General features: G+C 44.2%; 2 protein-coding genes across 3 annotated transcripts in view; both read left to right on the plus strand.

Annotated features, from left to right (window-relative positions):
- LOC109891717 (tetratricopeptide repeat protein 28) overlaps positions 1-4,988 on the plus strand; it is a 129,632-nt gene extending 124,644 nt beyond the window's left edge. Inside the window, 8 exon segments of the mRNA XM_031826327.1 lie at positions 357-434; positions 547-706; positions 824-900; positions 1,140-1,163; positions 1,283-1,412; positions 1,614-1,721; positions 1,885-2,530; positions 2,626-4,988. Of these exon segments, the coding sequence (XP_031682187.1) occupies positions 357-434; positions 547-706; positions 824-900; positions 1,140-1,163; positions 1,283-1,412; positions 1,614-1,721; positions 1,885-2,530; positions 2,626-3,772 (2,370 nt within the window). The 3' untranslated portion in view covers positions 3,773-4,988.
- Positions 4,989-5,529: 541 nt separating this feature from the next.
- LOC109882559 (phosphatidylinositol transfer protein beta isoform-like) overlaps positions 5,530-24,520 on the plus strand; it is a 53,636-nt gene continuing 34,645 nt past the window's right edge. For both annotated transcript variants that reach the window (XM_020474657.2, XM_031826331.1), the window contains exons 1-2: positions 5,530-5,634; positions 14,668-14,698. In XM_020474657.2, the coding sequence (XP_020330246.1) occupies positions 5,615-5,634; positions 14,668-14,698 (51 nt within the window). In that variant the 5' untranslated portion in view covers positions 5,530-5,614. The remainder of the gene's footprint in view (positions 5,635-14,667; positions 14,699-24,520) is intronic.

Here is a 24,520-nt window from a genome sequence, read left to right on the forward strand (position 1 = left end):
CCTGGTAACAAACATGCACAACATCACCTGGTCACAAACATGCACAACATCACCTGGTAACAAACATGCACAACATCACCTGGTAACAAACATGCACAACATCACCTGGTCACAAACATGCACAACATCACCTGGTAACAAACATGCACAACATCACCTGGTCACAAACATGCACAACATCACCTGGTAACAAACATGCACAACATCACCTGGTAACAAACATGCACAACATCACTTGGTCACAAACATGCACAACAACACCTGGTCACACAACATTTGCCATATTGCCTATGTCTATTCAAGAGACTTTAAAGAGCCTTGCCAAATAATGTGATTTCTTTCCCTTCATCCCTCAGGTTGAGAAGTCTCTCCAGCGTATACAGAGTCATCAGAGTAACGCCATGTACACCTCGCAGCAGAGCGTGGAGAATAAGGTGTGTGTGCTCGGCATCTTTACTTCGGTGAAATGTCTTCAGGTATTTGGTGTTCCTCATTACTTGGTTATTCTGTGTGATCTTAATGAATAACTGTTTTATATGAACCCAGGTTGGTGGGGTCCCGGGATGGCAGGCCCTGCTGTCAGCTGTGGGGTTCCGGTTAGACTGTTCTGGTACCGGCAGTGGTCTCCCCGCTGCTGTCTTCTTCCCTACGGCTGACCCTGGAGATCGGCTCCAGCTCTGCAGCACCACCCTGCAGTCACTACTCGGTAACCTAGCAATTTAGGAGTGAATCAATCAATTAACCAATCAGACTGTCAGCACAGCACCATACTCTAGATCCAACATGGTAATCAGTCAGTCCATCAATCCTCTCTGTCGTCCAGGTCTGCCTCATGCAGCCTTCCAGGCTCTCTGTAAACTGGTCACTGCTGCTGAGACTGGAGACCAGCTCATCAACAAGGTAGGCCTCAATGCACACTGATTCATTTGCATGCTGTATGCTTTATTTGAATATACCTATGATGAGCCTGGCAATATTTGCATGGGGTCAAAATCATCATAACCTGAGTCATTTTTATGGCTGATAAACAGTGCTGGTCCCTGCATGGTGTTCATTAACAAGGCCTGTTGCTTTCTAATGTTCTGTTCCTAACAGTTTAAGTCCTCTCTCGCTCTCTCCCTCTTACCCACCACTTGAAGGCTGTTAAATATATGGTGGGAATGGTAAGTTGTGTGTTGTTGCTTTCTAGCATGAGAAACTCATACTGAGACAAAAAAGGGGAGCAGGGCAGAAATTATAGTGCGATAATATGCTGCGATAACTTACCTCTCCCGGTCTCCAGCTTCACCAGGTATTGTTTCAGCAGCAGTCATGTGACAAGGAGCTGGAGTTCTCATTGGCTCCCATCCAGGTGTCCATTAGTGTCCAGCTGTGGAGACTTCCTGGTTGTCATGAGTTCCTGGCTGCGCTGGGTGAGTCTGTCATCACTGTACTGAGAGTTGGATATATAATAGCAGAGGTTTTTCCCTTCTCATTTTTAGACCGCCAGTGTGGGTGACCGACTAGGTTTTGAACCCAGGTCTCCTTTATGTGACAAGTCTGTGTTAGCCCATTGAGCTAAAGGCTAGACGTTTGGTGTGTGTCATTATTTTCCCTTCTCTGTTTCCCTGCAGGTTTTGACCTGTGTGAGGCAGGACAGGAGGAGGTGCTATTGAAGACTGGTAAACAGGCTAGCAGACGGACCATGCACTTTGCTCTGCAGTCTCTACTAGCACTGTTTGGTAAGAGTCTCCAAGCCCTCTCTCTTAACTCTACATTGTTATGTATGTTAGTTACATAGTCTGGCATCCAGACTTCAAGTGAAACATTCCTATACTTGCATTGTGTTTCACCATTTCATCTCACCTCTGTCTCACCTGTCCATCTTGTCCTCTCTCCCTGCAGACTCTACGGAGCTGCCCAAACGCCTCAGCCTGGACAGCTCTTCCTCTCTTGAGTCTCTCTCCTCTTCCCAGTGTGCCTCCCACTCCCTCCCTCTCTCCCTCCCCCTCAACCTTCCCCAGCCTCCCTTCTCTCCTCCACTTGGCGGCGCAGACGGTCTCTCCTGTGACGCCATCTCCCTCTACAGCCTCAGCTCACTCACTTCCTCTCTCAGCTTCCTGTCTCGCCCCGAACCCGCAGGAATTGATGTCATCAGCCAGCGCTCACGGCAACAGGAACTGGAGCGGCACCGCGGAGGAGCGGGGTTATTCGCCTCGCACCGACACACAGGAGGCATGTCGAGAAACAGATTAACAAATCACAGAGGAGGAGGAGGGACAGAGGGGGAGGAACAGGAGGAGTATGAAGGATTCTCCATCATCAGCAGTGAACCTCTGGGGGGAGGAGGGGGGAGGGAGTGTGACACCTTACCCCTCCCTGGGGGATACAGACACCTTAGAGGAGCGGGGAGGGGAGACGTGGTGGGGAGAGGGTACCCCGTCTCAGTCTCCTCCAAGGGGAGTGTCAGCACTCCCACCTCACCGCTCAAAGTCCCCCTGCCGCCCCTGGCCATACCCCCCAGCCCTAACACACAAGCTAAGTCCCAGGGGTAAGTTGTTGCTTTTTAACTGTTTGCTTCAACTGTTTGCCTCTTGACCTACTTGTCACATCAAATGAACCATCTCTCCCCCCTCTCCTCACCAGCTCTCAGAGCGTGTCTAAAGGTCAGCTGGTCAGTACAGAGGCGGTGCTCTCTGAGTCTGACCAGTCCAGTACAGAGACAGACAGCACCGTCAAGTCCCAGGAAGACAAGCCTCCCCCCACCCCTCTGGACCCCCAGGAACTGGCCAGCAGGATCCTGTCAGAGACCCAAAGCCACATGCAGGCTGTGGAGAGCCTCCAGAGGGGGAGGACAGGAAGGGCAGGCAACGGAGGAGGGGAGGAGGGGTTAAGGGGACCAGAACGTAGGCCCTCCTGCACCTCAGCCCGTCTGACCCCCGCCGCAGGGGGTTTGGGCTTCCGTTCGTCTGAGACCAGCGCTTTCAGCAGACCCAGTAGTAGAGCCAGCCAGCCACCCTCTCGTTCCTCATCCTTACAGAAGATCAGCTCCGGCTACAACAGCCCGACCGTATCCTCCCGCTCTCCCTCCCTCTCTTTCTCTCACCCCAACCCCTCGCCCTCCAGAACCCCAGACCCCCACATCCAGGTGCAGCTCAGACATAAATACCCTAGCTCCCCTTATACCCCCCACATCTCACACTCCCCCAATAGCATCTCCATCTCCCCCAGCTCAGGCCACCCTTCCTCAGTCGGAAGCTTCCCATCCTTGGCTGCATCCCCAGTCCTCTCCCTGGCCCCTTCCCCTGCCCTCTCTTTCTCCTCCACAGGTTCCACTTCTGCCCGCTCCAGCCCGGCCGAAACCCCAGACCTGGGCCGGTTGAAACGGGCAGGCCTTGTGGACGAGAGGGTACAGGCCATCCACAACCTGAAGACCTTCTGGTCCAACGCCACCCAGAGGCAGGAGGTTCCCGGCCCAGGCAGGATGCTCCGAGGTGGTGGGAAGAAGATGAGCACGGTCCAGAAAGATGTCCTGGGGCTCCTTCACCTCTCTCCAAGACATGGATCCACCAACCAGAACCAGGACACTGAAGGGCCCCAGAGCCCTACCAACCCACCTGATGGACACAAGAAGCTGGTTCCAAAACCGCCAGTGGTGCTTCCTCCTCATACTGCTACTGACTCCTTTTTGGGAGGTAGTCCCGGAGCACCCCCACACCCTGTCAGACTGCCCTCGGGGAAAGGCTTCAAGTTCCCCTCGCCTGGGAAATTCTTCCCCTCCTCCAAATGCTGAGAGGGGTTAGAGACTCTTAATGGTTAGAGATCTGCTCCTGACTCTGAGGCTCTTCTAGTGGATTATGCTAGCTGGGCTGTGTGCTATGAAAGGGACTGAACCTTACACTAGCAAGAAGGCCAAATGGGGACAACCAAAACTGAAGTTCTGATTTGCATTAGTTAAATAGAAAGTGGGAATGGGACACTGTGCAGTGACTGACTGCCCCCTAGTGGAAATGAAAGGAAGGACAGAGCAGGGACAGGTCATAAAGGAAAGAGTTCAATCACCCTGAAGGACAGAGGGGGACAGACTGGACTCTGTATAACTCTGGGTTGAAATCTGCCTGAGATTCCTCACTGACATGTAGTCCCCTTGCCTCCTCCTACACTGTAAAGACACTTTGATACAGGCAGACTCTTAGAATGACTGAAAATACCAATATGGTGTTTCTATTTTTTACCTAAAACGCTCGCTGTTTGCGAAAGTCAATAAAATGCTAAATGGAATTGTTTTAATTCTGATTTATTTGAATATAATTATTGTGAATTGTTATTACCAAGGTTCGTAACTTATTATCGTTATTATGTTTTGTAAATTAAATCCTGTGCTTTGTAATCAGTATTACGTGTTTTTATATATTAAGAAGCAAACGGTGCACACAAATAAATAAAAACATTTAATATTTTTATTGAAGTTTTGAAAAGGCACATGAGACAATTTCTTTGTAAAGTAAGTGTTAGTCTGAAAGCATGAAATATATTGCTATTCAATGTTTCAATGTCTTTTTAACACACACTTTGCACCAGTGGACCCTTGTTAAAGATGCACTATGCAGAAATCACTCTGCCATTTCCTGGTTGCTAAAATTCTAATAGTTCTGCTTATTTCAGTTTAGTGTAGAGATGTATAGTGTAGAGAATCATTGTACCATCTAAACTGCTGTCAGATATCTTTTCCATAACCAAAAATATTGTATTTTCAGCTGTTTGAAAATGGTATACAAAACTGAAAGTAAAAGATGGAAAAACTAAATGTTAAACCGGGGAGCATAGAAATAGCGCACATAGAACATATACAGCTTCTTAGACTTGCTTTCGATGAATGACAGATCTATCACTTCCATTTCTATGTGAATTTGATCGGGTCGCCCGAAAAGTTACATATTGCAGCTTTAAACATGCATCTCAGTTCTTTCCCAGTAAAATAATTGAAATAAAGGTTTACTCTCTTGTCAGCTTGTAATGGTTTATGAAGAGGGATGTTACTGACTGCCGGGACTTTTATCTTCTTGATCAGGACTGAACCCTCAACCATGACATTTTTTTCTAGTGTGATCAACTTTATAGACTATATAATAAGAATTTGAACAAGCTTGCCATATCAGTAAGAGATGGAATGTGATGTATCTGTGATGATACTTGTTGGAGGTGAGGACTTAGCTGATGAAATCCTGGTTCTTTAGAGCAAAATCCACCTACAGATTTTCGTTATGGAAATTTAATAATTGCATTATCAATATTGAGATAGTGAAATAGGTTTAGAAAAGTACTCTCTACCTGTACTGTCATTTGAAAAGTATATTATTCAGAAAAACGTTCAATTGTTATGGCTCGAACCAGAGCCATATATCACACACATATTACAATCGAACATGTTATTGATCGCGAAGAATTCCTAAACGTATTCATGGTCCCATCCATATCCATTCTACATACCACCTCGCCTCACTGGTGCACAGTTTGCAAGGTGTGCAAGTTCAGACCAATCGACGACTTGAGTGTCGTGGGCGGTAAACAATTTGTTGTTGATCATTTCGGATGACGTCTACAGCCTTGCGCAGCCGCAGCCCGGTAGGAGAAGATGGTGCTTATCAAGGAATAGTGAGTTGAAGTATTTGAAATCTAATTTCGTCGTATATTAATATGCAATTTATTGAGTCGATGTGGCAATACTTTAAAAGAACATTTGTTGTTGTCTCATGTCAGTGTATTTCTGGAAGATGAGAGGAAATTGTGAGCGTTCTGGTCCTGGTGGGTCGGGATGTGGATTCATGATACCGGTGTTTAGGCCTAGACAGCAGCGATAGCTAGCTAGGTTTCTAGCATGCTAGCTTTGAATGAATCTTAATGGAGGAAGACCGTTAGCTAGCTAGTTAAATATTTGTCTTTACACCTATACAATGAGAATGGATGTTAACTAGCTAGTTAGCCAACATGGTGCCACAAGTTTAGGTAGGTCTCGTGAGTGACAGATTATCAAGGTTCCGCCACCGGGGGGCTCGTGTTTAGACAATAATAGATATTGTCAGTGAGATGTTTATGCGCAATGGAAAAGACCATGCAATTCAAATGGCAGGTAATGCGGGACACAAACTACCACGCTAACTAATGTTAGTTAGCTACTGTATCCATGTAAATCGTTCACAAGCGAGTAAGCACGTACTGTAATTGATCAGGTCGGGTGGCTAACATGCACCATGCATGACACTTAAGCTAATTACTACTAGCTAGCCCGTTATTTTTAGACCGTGTTGTGTTCAGCCTGTCTTTCCTGGCGAAACATGCAATTGCAGAGGCTTAGCCCAGACTGACTTCCGGGTTTCCCTTCCTGGTTTGTTCTTAATTTAACAGCTCAGGCTTGTTACTTCAGCTGCAGCGGTTTTCATGGCAACCAAATATAGCTAGCTTCCAACCTTAAGCACAATGCCAATAGATCCCCCATCCACCCTGTATTGCTCAATGCTGTTTCAAAAATGTTAATATGTGTATCTTTAGCTGCCCAAGACATTCCTGACCTGTTGGTCAAGAGTGCAATGACTGTCCAAGTGTGTCATCCAGATTTGATTTAGGGCTGTCTATAATTAAATTGCTTCATACCCCTACAGACCCAGGCTCAAGTTGTGTGTGTACTGTAGTGTTGCTCAGGGTGGCACAGGACACATCCCCTATCAGTTGTCAAGACAACTAAAGCGTGCCTATTTCCTCTGAGGTTTATGGGTGGGGACAGAACAGTCAGCTGGTTTATCTGATACTCCCTCAGGTGACACAGGAGTGACACCACTGGGGACATGACTAAAAGATCAATACATCTATTTGCATTTTCCAAAGTTCTTCCATGCAGCCTGCTCTGTGCTTTCCCATATCATGTTTTATGACCATATCTGTGGGAATTCAGTTACCATAGCTAGGGCTTGTAATTGCTCTAATATCTAGAACCAGTATGTTGTATTGCAGTGGGCACAGTAGTTTGTGTTTCATCAATTGACCTGGTGTGTAAAGCACAGCACACTATCCGAGTAAATTTAACATGTCTCTTTATCTCTTTATCTTTATCTCTTTATCTCTTTACCAGCCATCCTACAATCTAAACTTGATGCCCTCAATCTCACACAAATAATCAATGAACCTACCAGGTACCTCCCCAAAACCTTAAACACGGGCACCCTCATAGATATCATCCTAACCAACTTCCCCTCTAAATACACCTCTGCTGTCTTCAACCAAGATCTCAGCGATCACTGCCTCATTGCCTGCATCCGTAATGGGTCAGCGGTCAAACGACCTCCACTCATCATTGTAAAACGCTCCCTGAAACACTTCTGCGAGCAGGCCTTTCTAATCGACCTGGCCGGGGTATCCTGGAAGGATATTGATCTCATCCCGTCAGTAGAGGATGCCTGGATATTTTTTTTAAATGCCTTCCTAACCATCTTAAATAAACATGCCCCATTTAAGAAATTTAGAACCAGGAACAGATATAGCCCTTGGTTCTCCCCAGACCTGACTGCCCTTAACCAACACAAAAACATCCTATGGCGTTCTGCATTAGCATCGAACAGCCCCCGTGATATGCAGCTGTTCAGGGAAGCTAGAAATCATTATACACAGGCAGTTAGAAAAGCCAAGGCTAGCTTTTTCAAGCAGAAATTTGCTTCCTGCAACACTAACTCAAAAAAGTTCTGGGACACTGTAAAGTCCATGGAGAATAAGAACACCTCCTCCCAGCTGCCCACTGCACTGAAGATAGGAAACACTGTCACCACTGATAAATCCACCATAATTGAGAATTTCAATAAGCATTTTTCTACGGCTGGCCATGCTTTCCACCTGGCTACTCCTACCCCGGACAACAGCACTGCACCCCCAACAGCAACTCGCCCAAGCCTTCCCCATTTCTCCTTCTCCCAAATCCATTCAGCTGATGTTCTGAAAGAGCTGCAAAATCTGGACCCCTACAAATCAGCCGGGCTAGACAATCTGGACCCTTTCTTTCTAAAATTATCTGCCGAAATTGTTGCCACCCCTATTACTAGCCTGTTCAACCTCTCTTTCGTGTCGTCTGAGATTCCCAAAGATTGGAAAGCAGCTGTGGTCATCCCCCTCTTCAAAGGGGGGGACACTCTTGACCCAAACTGCTACAGACCTATATCTATCCTACCGTGCCTTTCTAAGGTCTTCGAAAGCCAAGTCAACAAACAGATTACCGACCATTTCGAATCTCACCATACCTTCTCTGCTATGCAATCCGGTTTCAGAGCTGGTCATGGGTGCACCTCAGCCACGCTCAAGGTCCTAAACGATATCTTAACCGCCATCGATAAGAAACATTACTGTGCAGCCGTATTCATTGATCTGGCCAAGGCTTTCGACTCTGTCAATCACCATATCCTCATCGGCAGACTCGACAGCCTTGGTTTCTCAAATGATTGCCTCGCCTGGTTCACCAACTACTTCTCTGATAGAGTTCAGTGTGTCAAATCGGAGGGTCTGCTGTCCGGACCTCTGGCAGTCTCTATGGGGGTGCCACAGGGTTCAATTCTTGGACCGACTCTCTTCTCTGTATACATCAATGAGGTCGCTCTTGCTGCTGGTGAGTCCCTGATCCACCTCTACGCAGACGACACCATTCTGTATACTTCCGGCCCTTCTTTGGACACTGTGTTAACAACCCTCCAGGCAAGCTTCAATGCCATACAACTCTCCTTCCGTGGCCTCCAATTGCTCTTAAATACAAGTAAAACTAAATGCATGCTCTTCAACCGATCGCTACCTGCACCTACCCGCCTGTCCAACATCACTACTCTGGACGGCTCTGACTTAGAATACGTGGACAACTACAAATACTTAGGTGTCTGGTTAGACTGTAAACTCTCCTTCCAGACCCATATCAAACATCTCCAATCCAAAGTTAAATCTAGAATTGGCTTCCTATTTCGCAACAAAGCATCCTTCACTCATGCTGCCAAACATACCCTTGTAAAACTGACCATCCTACCAATCCTCGACTTTGGCGATGTCATTTACAAAATAGCCTCCAATACCCTACTCAGCAAATTGGATGCAGTCTATCACAGTGCAATCCGTTTTATCACCAAAGCCCCATATACTACCCACCATTGCGACCTGTACGCTCTCGTTGGCTGGCCCTCGCTTCATACTCGTCGCCAAACCCACTGGCTCCATGTCATCTACAAGACCCTGCTAGGTAAAGTCCCCCCTTATCTCAGCTCGCTGGTCACCATAGCATCTCCCACCTGTAGCACACGCTCCAGCAGGTATATCTCTCTAGTCACCCCCAAAACCAATTCTTTCTTTGGCCGCCTCTCCTTCCAGTTCTCTGCTGCCAATGACTGGAACGAACTACAAAAATCTCTGAAACTGGAAACACTTATCTCCCTCACTACCTTTAAGCACCAACTGTCAGAGCAGCTCACAGATTACTGCACCTGTACATAGCCCACCTATAATTTAGCCCAAACAACTACCTCTTTCCCAACTGTATTTAATTTTAATTTATTTATTTATTTTGCTCCTTTGCACCCCATTATTTTTTATTTCTACTTTGCACATTCTTCCATTGCAAAACTACCATTCCAGTATTTTACTTGCTATATTGTATTTACTTTGCCATCATGGCCTTTTTTGCCTTTACCTCCCTTCTCACCTCATTTGCTCACATTGTATATAGACTTGTTTATACTGCATTATTGACTGTATGTTTGTTTTTACTCCATGTGTAACTCTGTGTCGTTTTATCTGTCGAACTGCTTTGCTTTATCTTGGCCAGGTCGCAATTGTAAATGAGAACTTGTTCTCAACTTGCCTACCTGGTTAAATAAAGGTAAAATAAATAAATAAATAAATAAATATCACTGAAATGTCAACCTGGAGAGTGTTACTCTGCTGGACTCGACTAACTTTGAATAACCTCTGAATTTTGTAGAGGATTGAGATTGACTCTCACCTATGACAGAATCGTGCTTGGATTCTGTTTGTTTTTGAGAAATAAAAAGATACATCATGGTTTGACTACTTTCGATAAGGATTTGGTTGGGAGTTGGCCAGGCAGGACTAGCTTACCCTACATGGATTTGGAATATGAAGTTAAGAGTGATTTTGAGAGGATAAGTTGTGCTCGTCTCTTATGGCCCAGAACGAGGCTTGTTCATATTGTTCTTAGCGAGCATGGCAGCGGGCCTGTCTCTGTTTAATGAGTGCTATCTTTTTAGACTTAGTCTAGTCTTAGTCATTTTGACAAATATAATTAAGTCTTGGTCGCTTTTTTTTTTCACAGTCCCTGTGACAAATAAATTTGATTTGATTTAGTCTAGTTATTGTCAAAATGACACAGTGGGCTATTTTAGTCAATGAAATGTCCTTTAATTTTAGTCATCACATTTTTGCATCATTAACCTATAGTAGACATAAAACACTGACTTCCATGTCTACAAACAGCATTGTTCTACCAACATGCAGAAAAGTATAACATCCTATTGCATGATTCTCTTCAAAAAGCCAAATGGGCAGAAGAACACCCCTTGACAGGGCTCCAGACTAACATTTTCCCCCGGTGGCATTGGTGCCACTGACTTTTACAGCTGGTGGCACCCGCACATGATTTGATCGCACAAATTTTTTTCAGGCGGCAACACACAATAGAAAAAAATTGTAATCTCCTTGTAAATTCATTCACAGTGCATTAGACTGTAATATACTACTGAGATGGTAGGCTATTCAAGAAATACGTCTGAGCAGGAATGCATGATTCAAGATATTTTGATGTGCTAGCTAATCCAGTGATTGTCATGAATTGTGGGTTGACAATTAGGCTATTGTTGTTATATTTTACTGTTAAAATAGAGCACCAGAATTTTCTGAGTTTTGTTGTTCAACGGAGATGAATTTACCTACATCTTTGGGTGCGTTCGGAAATTGCCTCCAGTGTATCAGTGCGCTCTGATTGTAAATTCAGAGCATTGTCAGGTTCTGTTAGGAAATTCAGAGCATTTTGAGTGTTCAGAGCACACACTGGACGCTCTGGAAGAGAAGTAGGGTTGATCCGAGCGTTCTGACCTCAACCGCAGTCAAGCATTTAAGCTAACTGGCTAAAGTTGGTTAGCTTGCTAGCTATTTACAGACACAAATGAGAGAAGACCTCACTCTAACCATTTTACTTGCACTAGCAGAGCAGGTTAGGCTGTTCTCATGTTATCTAGAGCGTTAGAGACCGTACCTGTGCTGCTGGCAACAATTTAAATATGTTTTTTCGCCAAGGTTCACTGACACCGGCAACATTCAACAGGTGTTGTGTGTTCGTAAGTTCATCAGTTATTCTGCGCTCTGGCACACTTAAATGAGTGCTCTGAAATTGGAGTAGATAGCCAGAGTGAATTTGCGAACACACCTTTTTATGTGTACTAATATCATAGGCTAATTGAGCTCGATTTTAAGAGATGATTAAAAAATATACCCACACAAAGCTGAGAACAACAGTAGTTGCTTCCAAAGTTATGCATTTCCCACAATTGGATTTTGAAATATTATATAATCAGAATCGTTTTTTCTCTCTCCCAGAGTGGACATTGAGGGAGAGAGAGAGAGGGGCTTGCTCATCACAGCAGCAGTCCCCAGCGACTGGACATACACTTTCAATTAAGGAATAGTGAGGATAATGCACTTTACTGTTTGATCAAATCATGGTTATAGCTGCCAAACATATGATGTTTTGAAACTATTAAGTGAGGACCATGTAATGAATGTTTAGCTGGTATTGATGCGAACAATTCAATATTTTACTCCCACAGCCAAGTCAAAGGGTTGCAAAAATGAAATAAGTCGTCTGTGTCTGCCGCTTGACATATTCTAACTATATTGTAATCAAAGTTCTGTCATAAGCAGTGGTATGTTAGTGATACACCTATATAACATTTTTGGCCGATACCAATATCCGATATTTTCCTTGCCCAAATAAAATGATACCGATAACTGATATTTAAAATGTTTGCCTCCTTTTAAGCATTCTAGTACAGTTAAATAGTTAACACACACATGGATGAGCCTGCAGGAAGGATGCCACATGAGGGAGGATGTCTTCCCTGTAATGCACAGCGTTGAGATTGACAACAATGTTTGGAGGAAAGAGGGGGATGCTTGCAAGCCAAAGAACACCATCCCAGCTAATAAGCAGGGGGGTGGCAGCATCATGTTGTGGGGGTGCTTTGCTGCAGGAGGGACTGGTGCACTTCACAAAATAGATGGCATCAGGAGGCAGGAAAATTATGTGAATATATTGAAGCAACATCTCAAGACATCAGTCAGGAGGTTAAAGCTTGGTCGCAAATGGGCCTTCCAAATGGACAATGACCCCAAGCATACTTCCAAAGTTGTGGAAAAATGGCTTAAGGACAACAAAGTGAAGGTATTAGAGTGGCCATCACAAAGCCCTGACCTCAACCCTTAGAAAATTTGTGGGCAGAACTGAAAAAGAATGTGCGAGCAAAGAGGCCTACAAACCTGACTCAGTTACACCAGCTCTGTCAGGAGGAATGGGCCAAAATTCACCCAACTTATTGTGGGAAGCTTGTGGAAGGCTACCCGAAACATTTGACCCAAGTTAAACAATTTAAAGGCAATGCTACCAAATACTAATTGAGTGTGTGTAAACTTCTGACCCACTGGGAATGTGATGAAAAATAAAAGCTGGGGGTCTTTTCAAACAGCTCTTACACTAAAAGGGCATTGTCATCATTTTCACAATTTCACAGTACTATTCCAACCTCATAGTGTGGAAACATACACTCACATGCCAGTTTATTAGGTACATCCATCTAGTACCGGGTCAGACTCCCCTTTGCCACCAGAACAGCCTGAATTCATTGGGGCATTCTACAAGGTGTCTGAAAACTTCCACAGGGTTGTTGGTCCATGCTGAGGCGATGGCATCAGGCAGTTGCTTCACATTGGACAGCGGTACATTCATGTAGCGAACAGGCCGTTCCATCTCACCCCAAAGATGTTCTATTAGGTTGAGGTCTGGGGACTGACCAGGACACTCAAGTAAACTGAACTCGCTGTCATGTTCCAGGCGACGTTCTTCTATTCCTCAATTGTCCAGTGTTGGTGATCGTGTGCCCACTGGAGCCGCTTCTACCTGTTTTTAGCTGATAGGAGTGGAACCCGGTGTGGTCGTCTGCTGCAGTAGCCCATCCGTGATAAGGATCGACGAGTTGGGGGTTCCGAGATGCCGTTCTGCACACCACTGTTGTACTGCGCCGTTATTTCTCTGTTTGTGGCCCGCCTGTTAGCTTCCATGATTCTTGCCATTCTCCTTCGACCTCTCATCAACAAGCTGGTTTCATCCACAGGACTGCAGCTAACTGGGTTATTTTTGTTTGTCTCACCATTCTCAGTAAACACTACACTGTCGAGCGTGAAACCCCCAGGAGGGCAGTCATTTCTGAGATACTGGATCTGGTGTGCCTGGCGTCGACGATCATACCATGCTCAAAATCACTTAGGTCACATGTTTCGCCCATTCTAACGTTCAATCGAATGCCTGTCGAATGCCTGTCTGCCAGCTTTATATAGCAAGCCATGGCCACGTGATTCACTGTCTATAGGAGCGACCCATTTTTGTGAATGAGGTGCTGTACCTAATAAACTGGCCGATGAGTGTATATAAAACTGCAAAATCGTGTTTTTGACTGTGTTGGGCGTTTTAGGTATGCTAATCACCTGCATATCTCAAAGGATCTAGTCATAAGTAACTTAAGGGTTGCCAGATATCTTACACACTGGTGACATTTCACATTCTTAAAATAAAGTGGTGATCCTAACTGACCCAAGACAGGGGATTTTTAACAGGATTAAATGTCAGGAATTGTGAAAAACTGAGTTGAAATGTATTTGGCGAAGGTGTATGTAAACTTCCAACTTCAACGGTATATGCTGCCCCTGTGTTTACATATGGGGGAAGCTGCTATAAGAGGTGAGGTAAATGGAGGAAGCAGCTATTGGCCTAGGTAATACAGTTGGGTGATATAGCTAGGACATAAACTATTCCCGAAAGGCTTGAACATTTGAAAAGAACTGTGTAGGCCCATCTCTTCAACCCCATGAACAAGCACCCAAATAAAATGTTCAACTGAAGTCAACTGTGTGGAGAAATTGTCAGTTCATTGGAGCTCCTCCCTAATAGAATGTGTTCAGCTCAGTGGTCTAGATGATGAACAGACAAGTCTCACTATGTGCGGGGTTACTGGAGGTCACTCCTGGCTCTGGTTGAACTCAGCCAAGTCAGGCTGAGGTGTGCAGGTGGACATTTTATTGGGATGAATCTTGTCTTGACTATACCGTTAAAATGTTTTTATCATTACAACAGAAATGAGCTGTTTTAATTTAAGCCATAAGGTTAGCAGTGTGGTTAAGGTTAGATGTTATGACTTTGTGGCTAGGCCAGCTAGTTTACCACCCTGCAGGGCTGCCTCCAGGCCAAGATTCCTCCCAATAAATGCCAACCTGCCATGAGCATGAGTTGTGGTGTTCTGCAAGGGAATGGTTTCTGGTCTCTGTGTGTGACACTGTTAGAAAGTTTATTTCTTCTGTTTGCTGATGTTTTTTTTTACTCTCTCACAGCCGCGTGATCCTACCGATCTCTGTGCAAGAGGTGAGTAACACGATGTCAATACCCACGTACACACCACCCCATTTTTTTTGTTGCTAGTTTCCTGCTTTCATGCAAGTCTGTACATGCATGAAAGCAGGTCATAAATGCTGTTTTCCTTGATATTACCTTCTTCTGAGAGGCTATTTGTCAGACAAGTCTTTCTCTCCACTGCATTCCATTTACCCTTATTTCTCGGGGTCATGCTGCCGTCAGTGTTTTAACTCCAGCCTTGAGAGATGTGATGTTCTCCTGCAGCATGGGATGTAACAGCAGCAGCCCATAAAGGTTTTAGTGCAGTACTCAGTGTGACAGCTGTAACGTCATCAGCCTGGTGGGGACAATTTATCCTGACAGTAAAGGCTATTTACCCAAAGAGTCAGGCTCTACTAACTGAAGGAGACGATTCAATCACCTAACTACCATGTAAAGATTTACGTCAGGGCGGCAGGTGTCCCAGCAGTTAAGAGAGTTTGGTAAATAAACTAAAGTTTGTTGGTTCAAATCCCAGAGTGAACTAGGTGAAAAATCTGTCTATGTTCCCTTGAGCAAGGCACATAACTCTAATTGGTCCTGTAAGTCACTCTGGAGAAGTGTCTGCTAAATGACTCAAATGCTTTATCTTGGCCAGGTCGCAATTGTAAATGAGAACCTGTTCTCAACTTGCCTACCTGGTTAAATAAAGGTAAAATAAAATAAAATAAATAAAAAATGTGTGGTTGTAATTCCAACTACTATAGTTGTTAAATGTAGTAATGATATGGAGTAAGTTGGCCTTTATTGATCCCCAGGCAGAGTTGTAGATGCTCGTGTAAAATTCCATTAGTCTAGCTGTTCGCCTTCCCCGTTACCTCTAGATGAGCCCAGGGTATCAAACAAAGCATTAGATTTATAGTGTTGCAAATTAATTTCAGCCACCAGCAATTCACACCTAGGTGTTGTTAAGCATACCTCTGACCTTTGTGTGTTTTCGACTCTAGAGAAACAGTAGCTCTGTGACTGGGATTGACGACCCCAGCCTGTAGAACAGCAGGTCAGACCTCATAAGATGCTGCAGAATGCTTTCTCTCTTCCTTCCTCCCTCTCTCTCCCTTGGAATCAATTCCAATCAAGCCAGATACATTGCAGCCACTGACCCACGGTTCCAGTTTATCTGAGAACCTCCATTCGTCATCTCTTGTCCCTTAAGTGGAACTCTGTGTTAGTGATGCACCGATATGACATTTTTGGCCGATACTGATATACAATATTTTCCTTTCCCCAAAAAATGATACAGATATTTACAATTTTAGCAGCCTTTTAAGCATTCTAGTACAGTTAAATAGTTAACACACACACATGGACGCAGCGGTCTAAGACACTGCATCTCAGTGCAAGAGGTGTCACTACAGTCCCTGGTTCGAATCCAGGCTGTATCACATCTAGCCGTGATTGGGAGTCCCATAGGGCTGTGCACAATTGGCCCAGCGTCGTCCGGGTTTGTCCTGGGGTAGGCCGTTATTGTAAATAAGAATGAATTCTTAACTGACTTGCCGAGTTAAATACAGGTTACACACACACACACCCCACACTGGCCAAAAAGTTATTTTGCTGGCAGTTACGCATGTCCCCTTTACCAGTAAAACATCATCAAAACCTATTTCTTTCACTAACTTGCTGTGCTGTTTCGTTGTTCATTTCATATGTCACAACAATTCATCGATATGTATGCTATGGTGCTGGTAAAGTTGTCTAGCGCACCTACAGTGCTGGTCATAAAAAAATGCCAGCTAGCTCATGGATGAAAAACATTTCTTCCCCAAAAACCTAGCAAAACAATATCTGTTTCAGTAACTATAGTTAGCTAGCTAACTATATAGCTAGGTGTCATCTAAAATAACTCTAATTTATAAGACAGTTCTTAGTTGATTAATGGTGGTCGGACCCATCTATGTGAAGCTAGCCACAATAAGGATTAGCCACAATAGAGGACTTTGCGGTTAGCCTTCAAAATAAAAGTATGTCATTGACAGTGATGCAAATTAATACAAATAGTAGAATTATGTCATAATTTAATAGATCGTGCTAAACGAGGTTGGGATGTTGTTTATATAAAATCAACAAAATACATTTTGTTAGTTTGACAAAATTCAGTTGAAATCACACTGGATATATTATACTTTAGACTTGCATTGGGGCATACTTATTTCACTGTACAGCCTTGCCTATGGATTGTGGATAAATGGAATGTGATATCCGTCTACTCAGTGATACCCAGAGACCATTAGCGTCGTAGCTCTTATTGCAGGACTCTGAAACAACTGTGAATTGAGCAACATCTATTGTTAACCTATGTGTATTGAATACTATTCCCGAGTAAAAACAATACTGTGTGAATGTTTTAGTCTGATAACTCTGAGGAGGACGTTGGGGGAAAAAATATATTTGGTATTGAGTAGACTGATACCCCATTTCATTGATCCCCAATCCTTAGGTTAAACTGTATAGTGCAATATGAATGTCAATACACACAATAGGCTGACTGGGGAGGGGATTTCACACAGTCACAGTCCCTCAAAAGAGCTACACCGCTAATATTTGCATAAACTCTTAACAGTTGTGTTCTGTGGGTGTCACCGAGTAGATTGATACCCCATTTCATTGCTTCACATTCCAGCCTTGTTTAACATTATCTAGTCTAAATATGGCATGATTCCACCCCTCTGTATCACTTTCAAAGAGGTACCTTTATTTTGAAGGCAAAACGCAAATTCCACTATTGCGCCAATTTTTTTTTGTTGTTGTTGTTTGTTTTTAACCTTTATTTAACTAGGCAAGTCAGTTAAGAACAAATTCTTATTTTCAATGACGGCCTAGGAACAGTGGGTTAACTGCCTGTTCAGGGGCAGAATGACAGATTTGTACCTTGTCAGCTCGGGTGTTTGACTTTGCAACCTTCCGATTACTAGTCCAACGCTCTAACCACTAGGCTACCCTGCCGCCCCCTAATCCTTATTGTGGCGAGCTTCACAACACATAACCCAGTCTGGTCGAGCCTCACTACCCAGATGAAGCTAACTGACTGCTTATAACGTTAGCTTTGGGCAACAGGGTTAAGTAGCAGGCTAGCTATTTATTTTCATGAACTGAAGTTCAATTTCAACAGGCGAACAACAAGTGGCAACCTAGCTAATACTTACTCACAAGGATTCCTAAATCATTGCTAAGAATAATGAAATTGACTGCAGTTTCTACTGGTCATTGTTTTCAGTCTAGTTGTATTGGTGCTAGCTAGGTACCAAGCTAAAGCTAGCCAGCTAACCCAGAAGTTGCGGTCGAACAAACAATGCTTTTCGTGGCTGGTGTTTGCTTGTTTGCAGACTTTTTGTACAGCTTTGACAGTGCTACTTATAGTAGTGGTGGTGCTTGGCTTGCGCATGCAAATTCAGAACACACAACATTCTATAATTGTAGTGTGTTATTTGACGTGTATCTTTTTTGACACGCAAGACCCAACCGGCGTTCCATAGTATGTCATGAAGCTAATAGCAGTGACGCTATTACTGTGTAACTCCGGTAGGGCAACGTGAACCGGTGCTCGACCAGTCAGCGAAAGCCAACATCACCCACGACGGAGAACGGTTGATTGTCAAGGGCAATGAATTCCATTATCTTGGATGTTTTTCACCTTTGTGTTAGGAATGAAACTAGGCATAGGGCCGATACCGATTTTGGCATTTTTAGCTAATATAGGCCGATTCCAATATGTTCACCGATATATCGTGCATCCCTACCGTGTGTGTGTTTGTGTGACTTGTTTAAAGAAAAACAGGATGGATGGGGGGTCAGAATTGGTCCGGTGACTGTATTGGACCTCTCTCTATGGCACTGTTAATGTTCTCTCGATCTCGCTCTCCCCCAAACAATTCACAGATTTGTGTTGTCCTGCTCCTAGCCCATAAAGTCACAACCTCCGTCCTGATATGTTTAGTGTAACCTTTATTTAACTAGGCAGGTCAGTTAAGAACAAAGTATTATTTACAATGACTGCCTACACCAGCCAAACCCAGATGACGCTGGGCAAATTGTGCGCCGCCCTATGGGACGCCCAATCACGGCCAGTTGTAATACAGCCTGGATTCGAGCCATGGTGACTGTAGTGACACCTCTAGCACTGAGATGCAGTGCCTTAGACCACTGCACCGCTTGAGAGCCCATTTAGAGAGTTAATGTGTGTGAAATTCCATTAGCTGTCCGTATCCCAAGTCACTAACACTTAATTTGGCTGCTCATTAACCATATAAACATAACATCAAATAAACGTACACACTCGTAGCTATGATGTGGGCGTGCCCCAAGGGTCAATACTGGGGCCCCTCCTGTTCAGCCTGTACATTCATGATCTGCCTTCTGTCTGTACTTGGTCTGAAGTTCAAATGTATGCAGATGATAGTGATATATGTGCATGCAAAGAGCAAACAACAAGCTGCACAAGAACTCACTACTGTAATGGTCCAGGTTACAAAGTGGCTCAGTGACTCGTGTTTGCATCTCAATGTGAAAAAAACTGTTTGCATGTTCTTCACAAAGAGGGCAACAGATGCTACTGAGCCAGATGTCTATGTGTCAGGGGAGAAGCTCCAGGTGGTATCCGATTTTAAGTACCTTGGCATCATACTTGATTCCAACCTCTCTTTTAAAAAGCATGTGAAAAAGGTAATTCAAATAACCAAATTCAACCTAGCTAATTTCCGATTTATACGAAATTGTTTGACTACAGAGGTAGCAAAACTGTACTTCAAATCTATGATACTCCCCCACTTAACATACTGCTTGACTAGTTGCTGTACAACATTAAAACCTATTCAGTCTGTCTACAAACAGGCTCTCAAAGTGCTTGATAGGAAGCCCAATAGCCATCATCATTGTCACATCCTTAGAAAGCATGAGCTCTTGAGTTGGGAAAATCTTGTGCAATACACCGACGCATGTCTTGTATTCAAGATCCTCAATGGCCTGGCTCCCCCTCCACTCAATATTTTTGTTAAACAGAAAACCCAGACATATGGCAGCAGATCCACAAGGTCTGCCATGAGAGGTGACTGTATAGTTCCCCTAAGGAAAAGCACCTTTAGTAAATCTGCATTCTCTGTGAGAGCTTCCCATGTCTGGAATACACTGCCATCAGACACACATAACTGCACCACATATCACACTTTCACAAAATGCTTGAAGACATGGCTAAAGGTCAATCAGATTTGTGAACATGGTCCCTAGCTGTGTGTTGCCACTCCATGTTGTCTGTTGTCTGTAGCTTGTGAGGTGTGGAAACACTTTGTTGCTTTTATGAATTTTGTCTTGCTGCTTTTTGTTTTATGCTGCTCTGTCTGTATGCTACGTCTTGCTTGTCCTATGTTGCTCTGTCTGTATGCTATGTCTTGCTTGTCCTATGTTGCTCTGTCTGTATGCTATGTCTTGCTTGTCATATGTTGCTATGTCTTGCTTGTTCTATGTTGCTATTGTCTATATTGTAATTGTTTTTAATAACCTGCCCAGGGACTGCGGTTGAAAATTAGCCGGTTGGCTAAAACCGGCACTTTTACTGAAATGTTGACTAATGTGCACTGTCCCTGTAAAAATAAAAATAAACTCAACATCCCATTTACCAATAACGGGGATTCTGTCTGTTAGGATCGGGGCAGTGATTTGCTGAATAGTTATATATATATATATATATACTGCTCAAAAAAATAAAAGGGAACACTAAAATAACACAAGATCTGAATGAATGAAAACAAGTCAAAATGAGGCTCAGTAGTGTGTGTGGCCTCCAAGTGCATGTATGGCCTCCCTACAACGCCTGGGCATGCTCCTGATGAGGTGGAGGATGGTCTCCTGAGGGATCTCCTCCCAGACCTGGACTAAAGCATCCGCCAACTCCTGGACAGTCTGTGGTGCAACGTGGCGTTGGTGGATGGAGCGAGACATAATGTCCCAGATGTGCTCAATTGGATTCAGGTCTGGGGAACGGGCGGGCCAGACTATAGCATCAATGCCTTCCTCTTGCAGGAACTGCTGACACACTCCAGCCACATGAGGTCTAGCATTGTCTTGCATTAGGAGGAACCCAGGGCCAACCGCACCAGCATATGGTCTCACAAGGGGTCTGAGGATTTCATCTCGGTACCTAATGGCAGTTAGGCTACCTCTGGCGAGCACATGGAGGGCTGTGCGGCCCCCCAAAGAAATGCCACCCCACACCATGACTGACCTACCGCCAAACCGATCATGCTGGAGGATGTTGCAGGCAGCAGAACGTTCTCCACGGCGTCTCCAGACTCTGTCACGTCTGTCACATGTGCTCAGTGTGAACCTGCTTTCATCTGTGAAGAGCACAGGGCGCCAGTGGCGAATTTGCCAATCTTGGTGTTCTCTGGCAAATGCCAAACGTCCTGCACGGTGTTGGGCTGTAAGCACAACCCCCACCTGTGGACGTCAGGCCCTCATACCATCCTCATGGAGTCTGTTTCTGACCGTTTGAGCAGACAAATGCACATTTGTGGCCTGCTGGAGGTCATTTTGCAGGGCTCTGGCAGTGCTCCTCCTGCTCCTCCTTGCACAAAGGCAGAGGTAGCGGTCCTGCTGCTGGGTTGTTGCCCTCCTACCGCCTCCTCCACGTCTCCTGATGTACTGGCCTGTCTCCTGGTAGCGCCTCCATGCTCTGGACACTACGCTGACAGACACAGCAAACCTTCCTGCCACAGCTCGTATTGATGTGCCATCCTGGATGAGCTGCACTACCTGAGCCACTTGTGTGAGTTGTAGACTCCGTCTCATTCTACCACTAGAGTGAAAGCACCACCAGCATTCAAAAGTGACCAAAACATCAGCCAGGAAGCATAGGAACTGAGAAGTGGTCTGTGGTCACCACCTGCAGAACCACTCCTTTATTGGGGGTGTCTTGCTAATTGCCTATAATTTCCACCTGTTGTCTATTCCATTTGCACAACAGCATGTGACATTTATTGTCAATCAGTGTTGCTTCATAAGTGCACAGTTTGATTTCACAGAAGTGTGATTGACTTGGAGTTACATTGTGTTGTTTAAGTGTTCCCTTTATTTTTTTGAGCAGTGTGTATATATATATAAAACACACACACACACCACACACAGTGGCAAGAAAAAGTATGTGAACCCTTTGGAAATACCTGGATTTCTACATAAATTGGTCATACAATTTGATCTGATCTTCATCTAGGTCACAACAATAGACAAACACAGTCTGCTTAAACTAATAACACACAAACAATTATACATTTTCATGTCTTTATTGAACACACCATGTAAACATTCACAGGGTGAAAAAAAAAAATGTGAACCCTTGGATTTAATAACTGGTGGACCCTCCTTTGGCAGCAATAACCTCAACCAAATGTTTTCTGTATTTGCGGATCAGACCTGCACAACGGTCAGGAGGAATTTTGGACCATTCCTCTGTACAAATCTCTTTCAGTTCAGCAATATTCTTGGCATGTCGTCGTGAACTGCTCTCTTGAGGTCATGCCAGAGCATCTCTTATCGGGTTGAAGTCAGGTCTCTGACTGGGCCACTCCAGAAGGCCTATTTTCTTCTGTTGATTTACTTCTGTGTTTTGGATCGTTGTCCTGTTGCATCACCCAACTTCTGTTGAGCTTCAATTGGCGGACAGATAGCCTAACATTCTCCTGCAAAATGTCTTGAAAGACTTGGGAATTCATTTTTTTCGTTGACGATAGCAAGCTGTCCAGGCCCTGAGGCCAAAGCAGCCCCAAACCATGATGCTCCCTCCACCATACTTTACAGTTGGGATGTGATGATTGTGTGCTATGCCATTTTGTTCTCTACACATAGTGTTGTGTGTTCCTTCCAAACAACTCAACTTTAGTTTAATCTTTCCACAGAATAATTTTGCCAGTAGCACATCCAGGTGCACTTTTGAAAAATTCAGACGTGCAGCAATGTTTTTTTTGGACAGCAGTTGCTTCTTCCGTGATGTTCTCCAATGAACACCATTATTGTTTAGTGTTTTACATATCGAGATGTTAGCATGTTCTAGAGATTTCTGTAAGTCTTTAGCTGACACTCTAGGATTCTTCTTAACCTCATTGAGCAGTCTGTGCTGTGCTCTTGCAGTCATCTTTGCAGGACGGACACTACTAAGGAGAGAAGCAGCAGTGCTCTTACTCTGAACTGGTGAACATCAAGACTTTTAGAGATACTTTTTTTTTATACCATTTCCAGCTTTATGCAAGTCAACAATTCTTAGGTCTTCTGAGATCTCTTTTGTTTGAGGCATGGTTCACATCATCTTGTGAACAGCAAACTCAAATGTTGTGAGTTGTTTTTATAGGGCAAGGCAGCCCTAACCAACATCTCCAATCTCATCTCATTGATTGGACTCCAGGTTAGCTGACTCCTGATCAAATTAGCTTTTGGAGAAGTCATTAGCCTAGGGGTTCACATACAGTTGAAGTCGGAAGTTTACATTTAAACTCAGTTTTTCACAATTCCTGACATTTAATCCTAGTAAAGATTCCCTGTCTTAGGTCAGTTAGGATCACCACTTTATTTTAAGAATGTGAAATGTCAGAATAATAGTAGAGTGATTGATTTCAGCTTTTATTTCTTTCATCACATTCCCAGTTGGTCAGAAGTTTACATACACTCAATTAGTATTTGGTAGCATTGTCTTTAAATTGTTTAACTTGGGTCAAACGTTTTGGGTAGGCTTCCACAAGCTTCCCACAATAAGTTGGGTGAATTTTGGCCCATTCCTCCTGACAGAGCTGGTGTAACTGAGTCAGGTTTGTAGGCCTCTTTGCTCGCTCACGCTTTTTCAGTTCTGCCCACAAATTTTCTATAGGTTTTCTATAGGGCTTTGTGATGACCACTCCAATACCTTCACTTTGTTGTCCTTATTAAGCCATTTTGCCACAACTTTGGAAGTATGCTTGGGGTCATTGTCCATTTGGAAAACTCATTTGTGACCAAGCTTTAACTTCCTGACTGATGTCTTGAGATGTTGGTTCAATATATTCACATAATTTTCCTGCCTCCTGATGCCATCTATTTTGTGAAGTGCACCAGTCCCTCCTGCAGCACAGCACCCCCACAACATGATGCTGCCACCCCCATGCTTCACGGTAGGGATGGTGTTCTTTGGCTTGCAAGCCTCCCCCTTTTTCCTCCAAACATATAGATGGTCATTATGGCCAGACAGTTCTATTTTTGTTTCATCAGACCAGAGGACATTTCTCCAAAAAGTACGATCTTTGTCCCCATGTGCAGTTGCAAACCGTAGTCTGGCTTTTTTATGGCGGTTTTGGAGCAGTGGCTTCTTCCTTGCTGAGCGGCCTTTCAGGTTATGTCGGTATAGGACTTGTTTTACTGTGGATATTGATACTTTTGTACCTGTTTCCTCCAGCATCTTTACAGGGTCCTTTTCTGTTCTGGGATTGATTGGCACTTTTCGCACCAAAATACGTTCATCTCTAGGAGACAGAATGCGACTCCTTTCTGAGCGGTATGACAGCTGCGTGGCCCCATGGTGTTTATACTTGCGTACTATTGTTTGTACAAATAAACGTGGCACCTTCAGGCGTTTGGATATTGCTCCCAAGGATGAACCAGACTTGTGGAAGTCTACACATTTTTTTTTCTGAGGTCTTGGCTGATTTCTATTGATTTTCCCATGATGTCAAGCAAAGAGGCACTGAGTTTGAAGGTAGGCCTTGAAATATATCCACAGGGACATCTCCAATTGACTCAAATGATGTCAATTAGCCTATCAGAAGCTTCTAAATCCAT

This window comes from Oncorhynchus kisutch, linkage group LG6 (genome assembly GCF_002021735.2).
Source record: "Oncorhynchus kisutch isolate 150728-3 linkage group LG6, Okis_V2, whole genome shotgun sequence".
In the NCBI taxonomy this organism is placed as follows: Eukaryota; Metazoa; Chordata; class Actinopteri; order Salmoniformes; family Salmonidae; genus Oncorhynchus; species Oncorhynchus kisutch.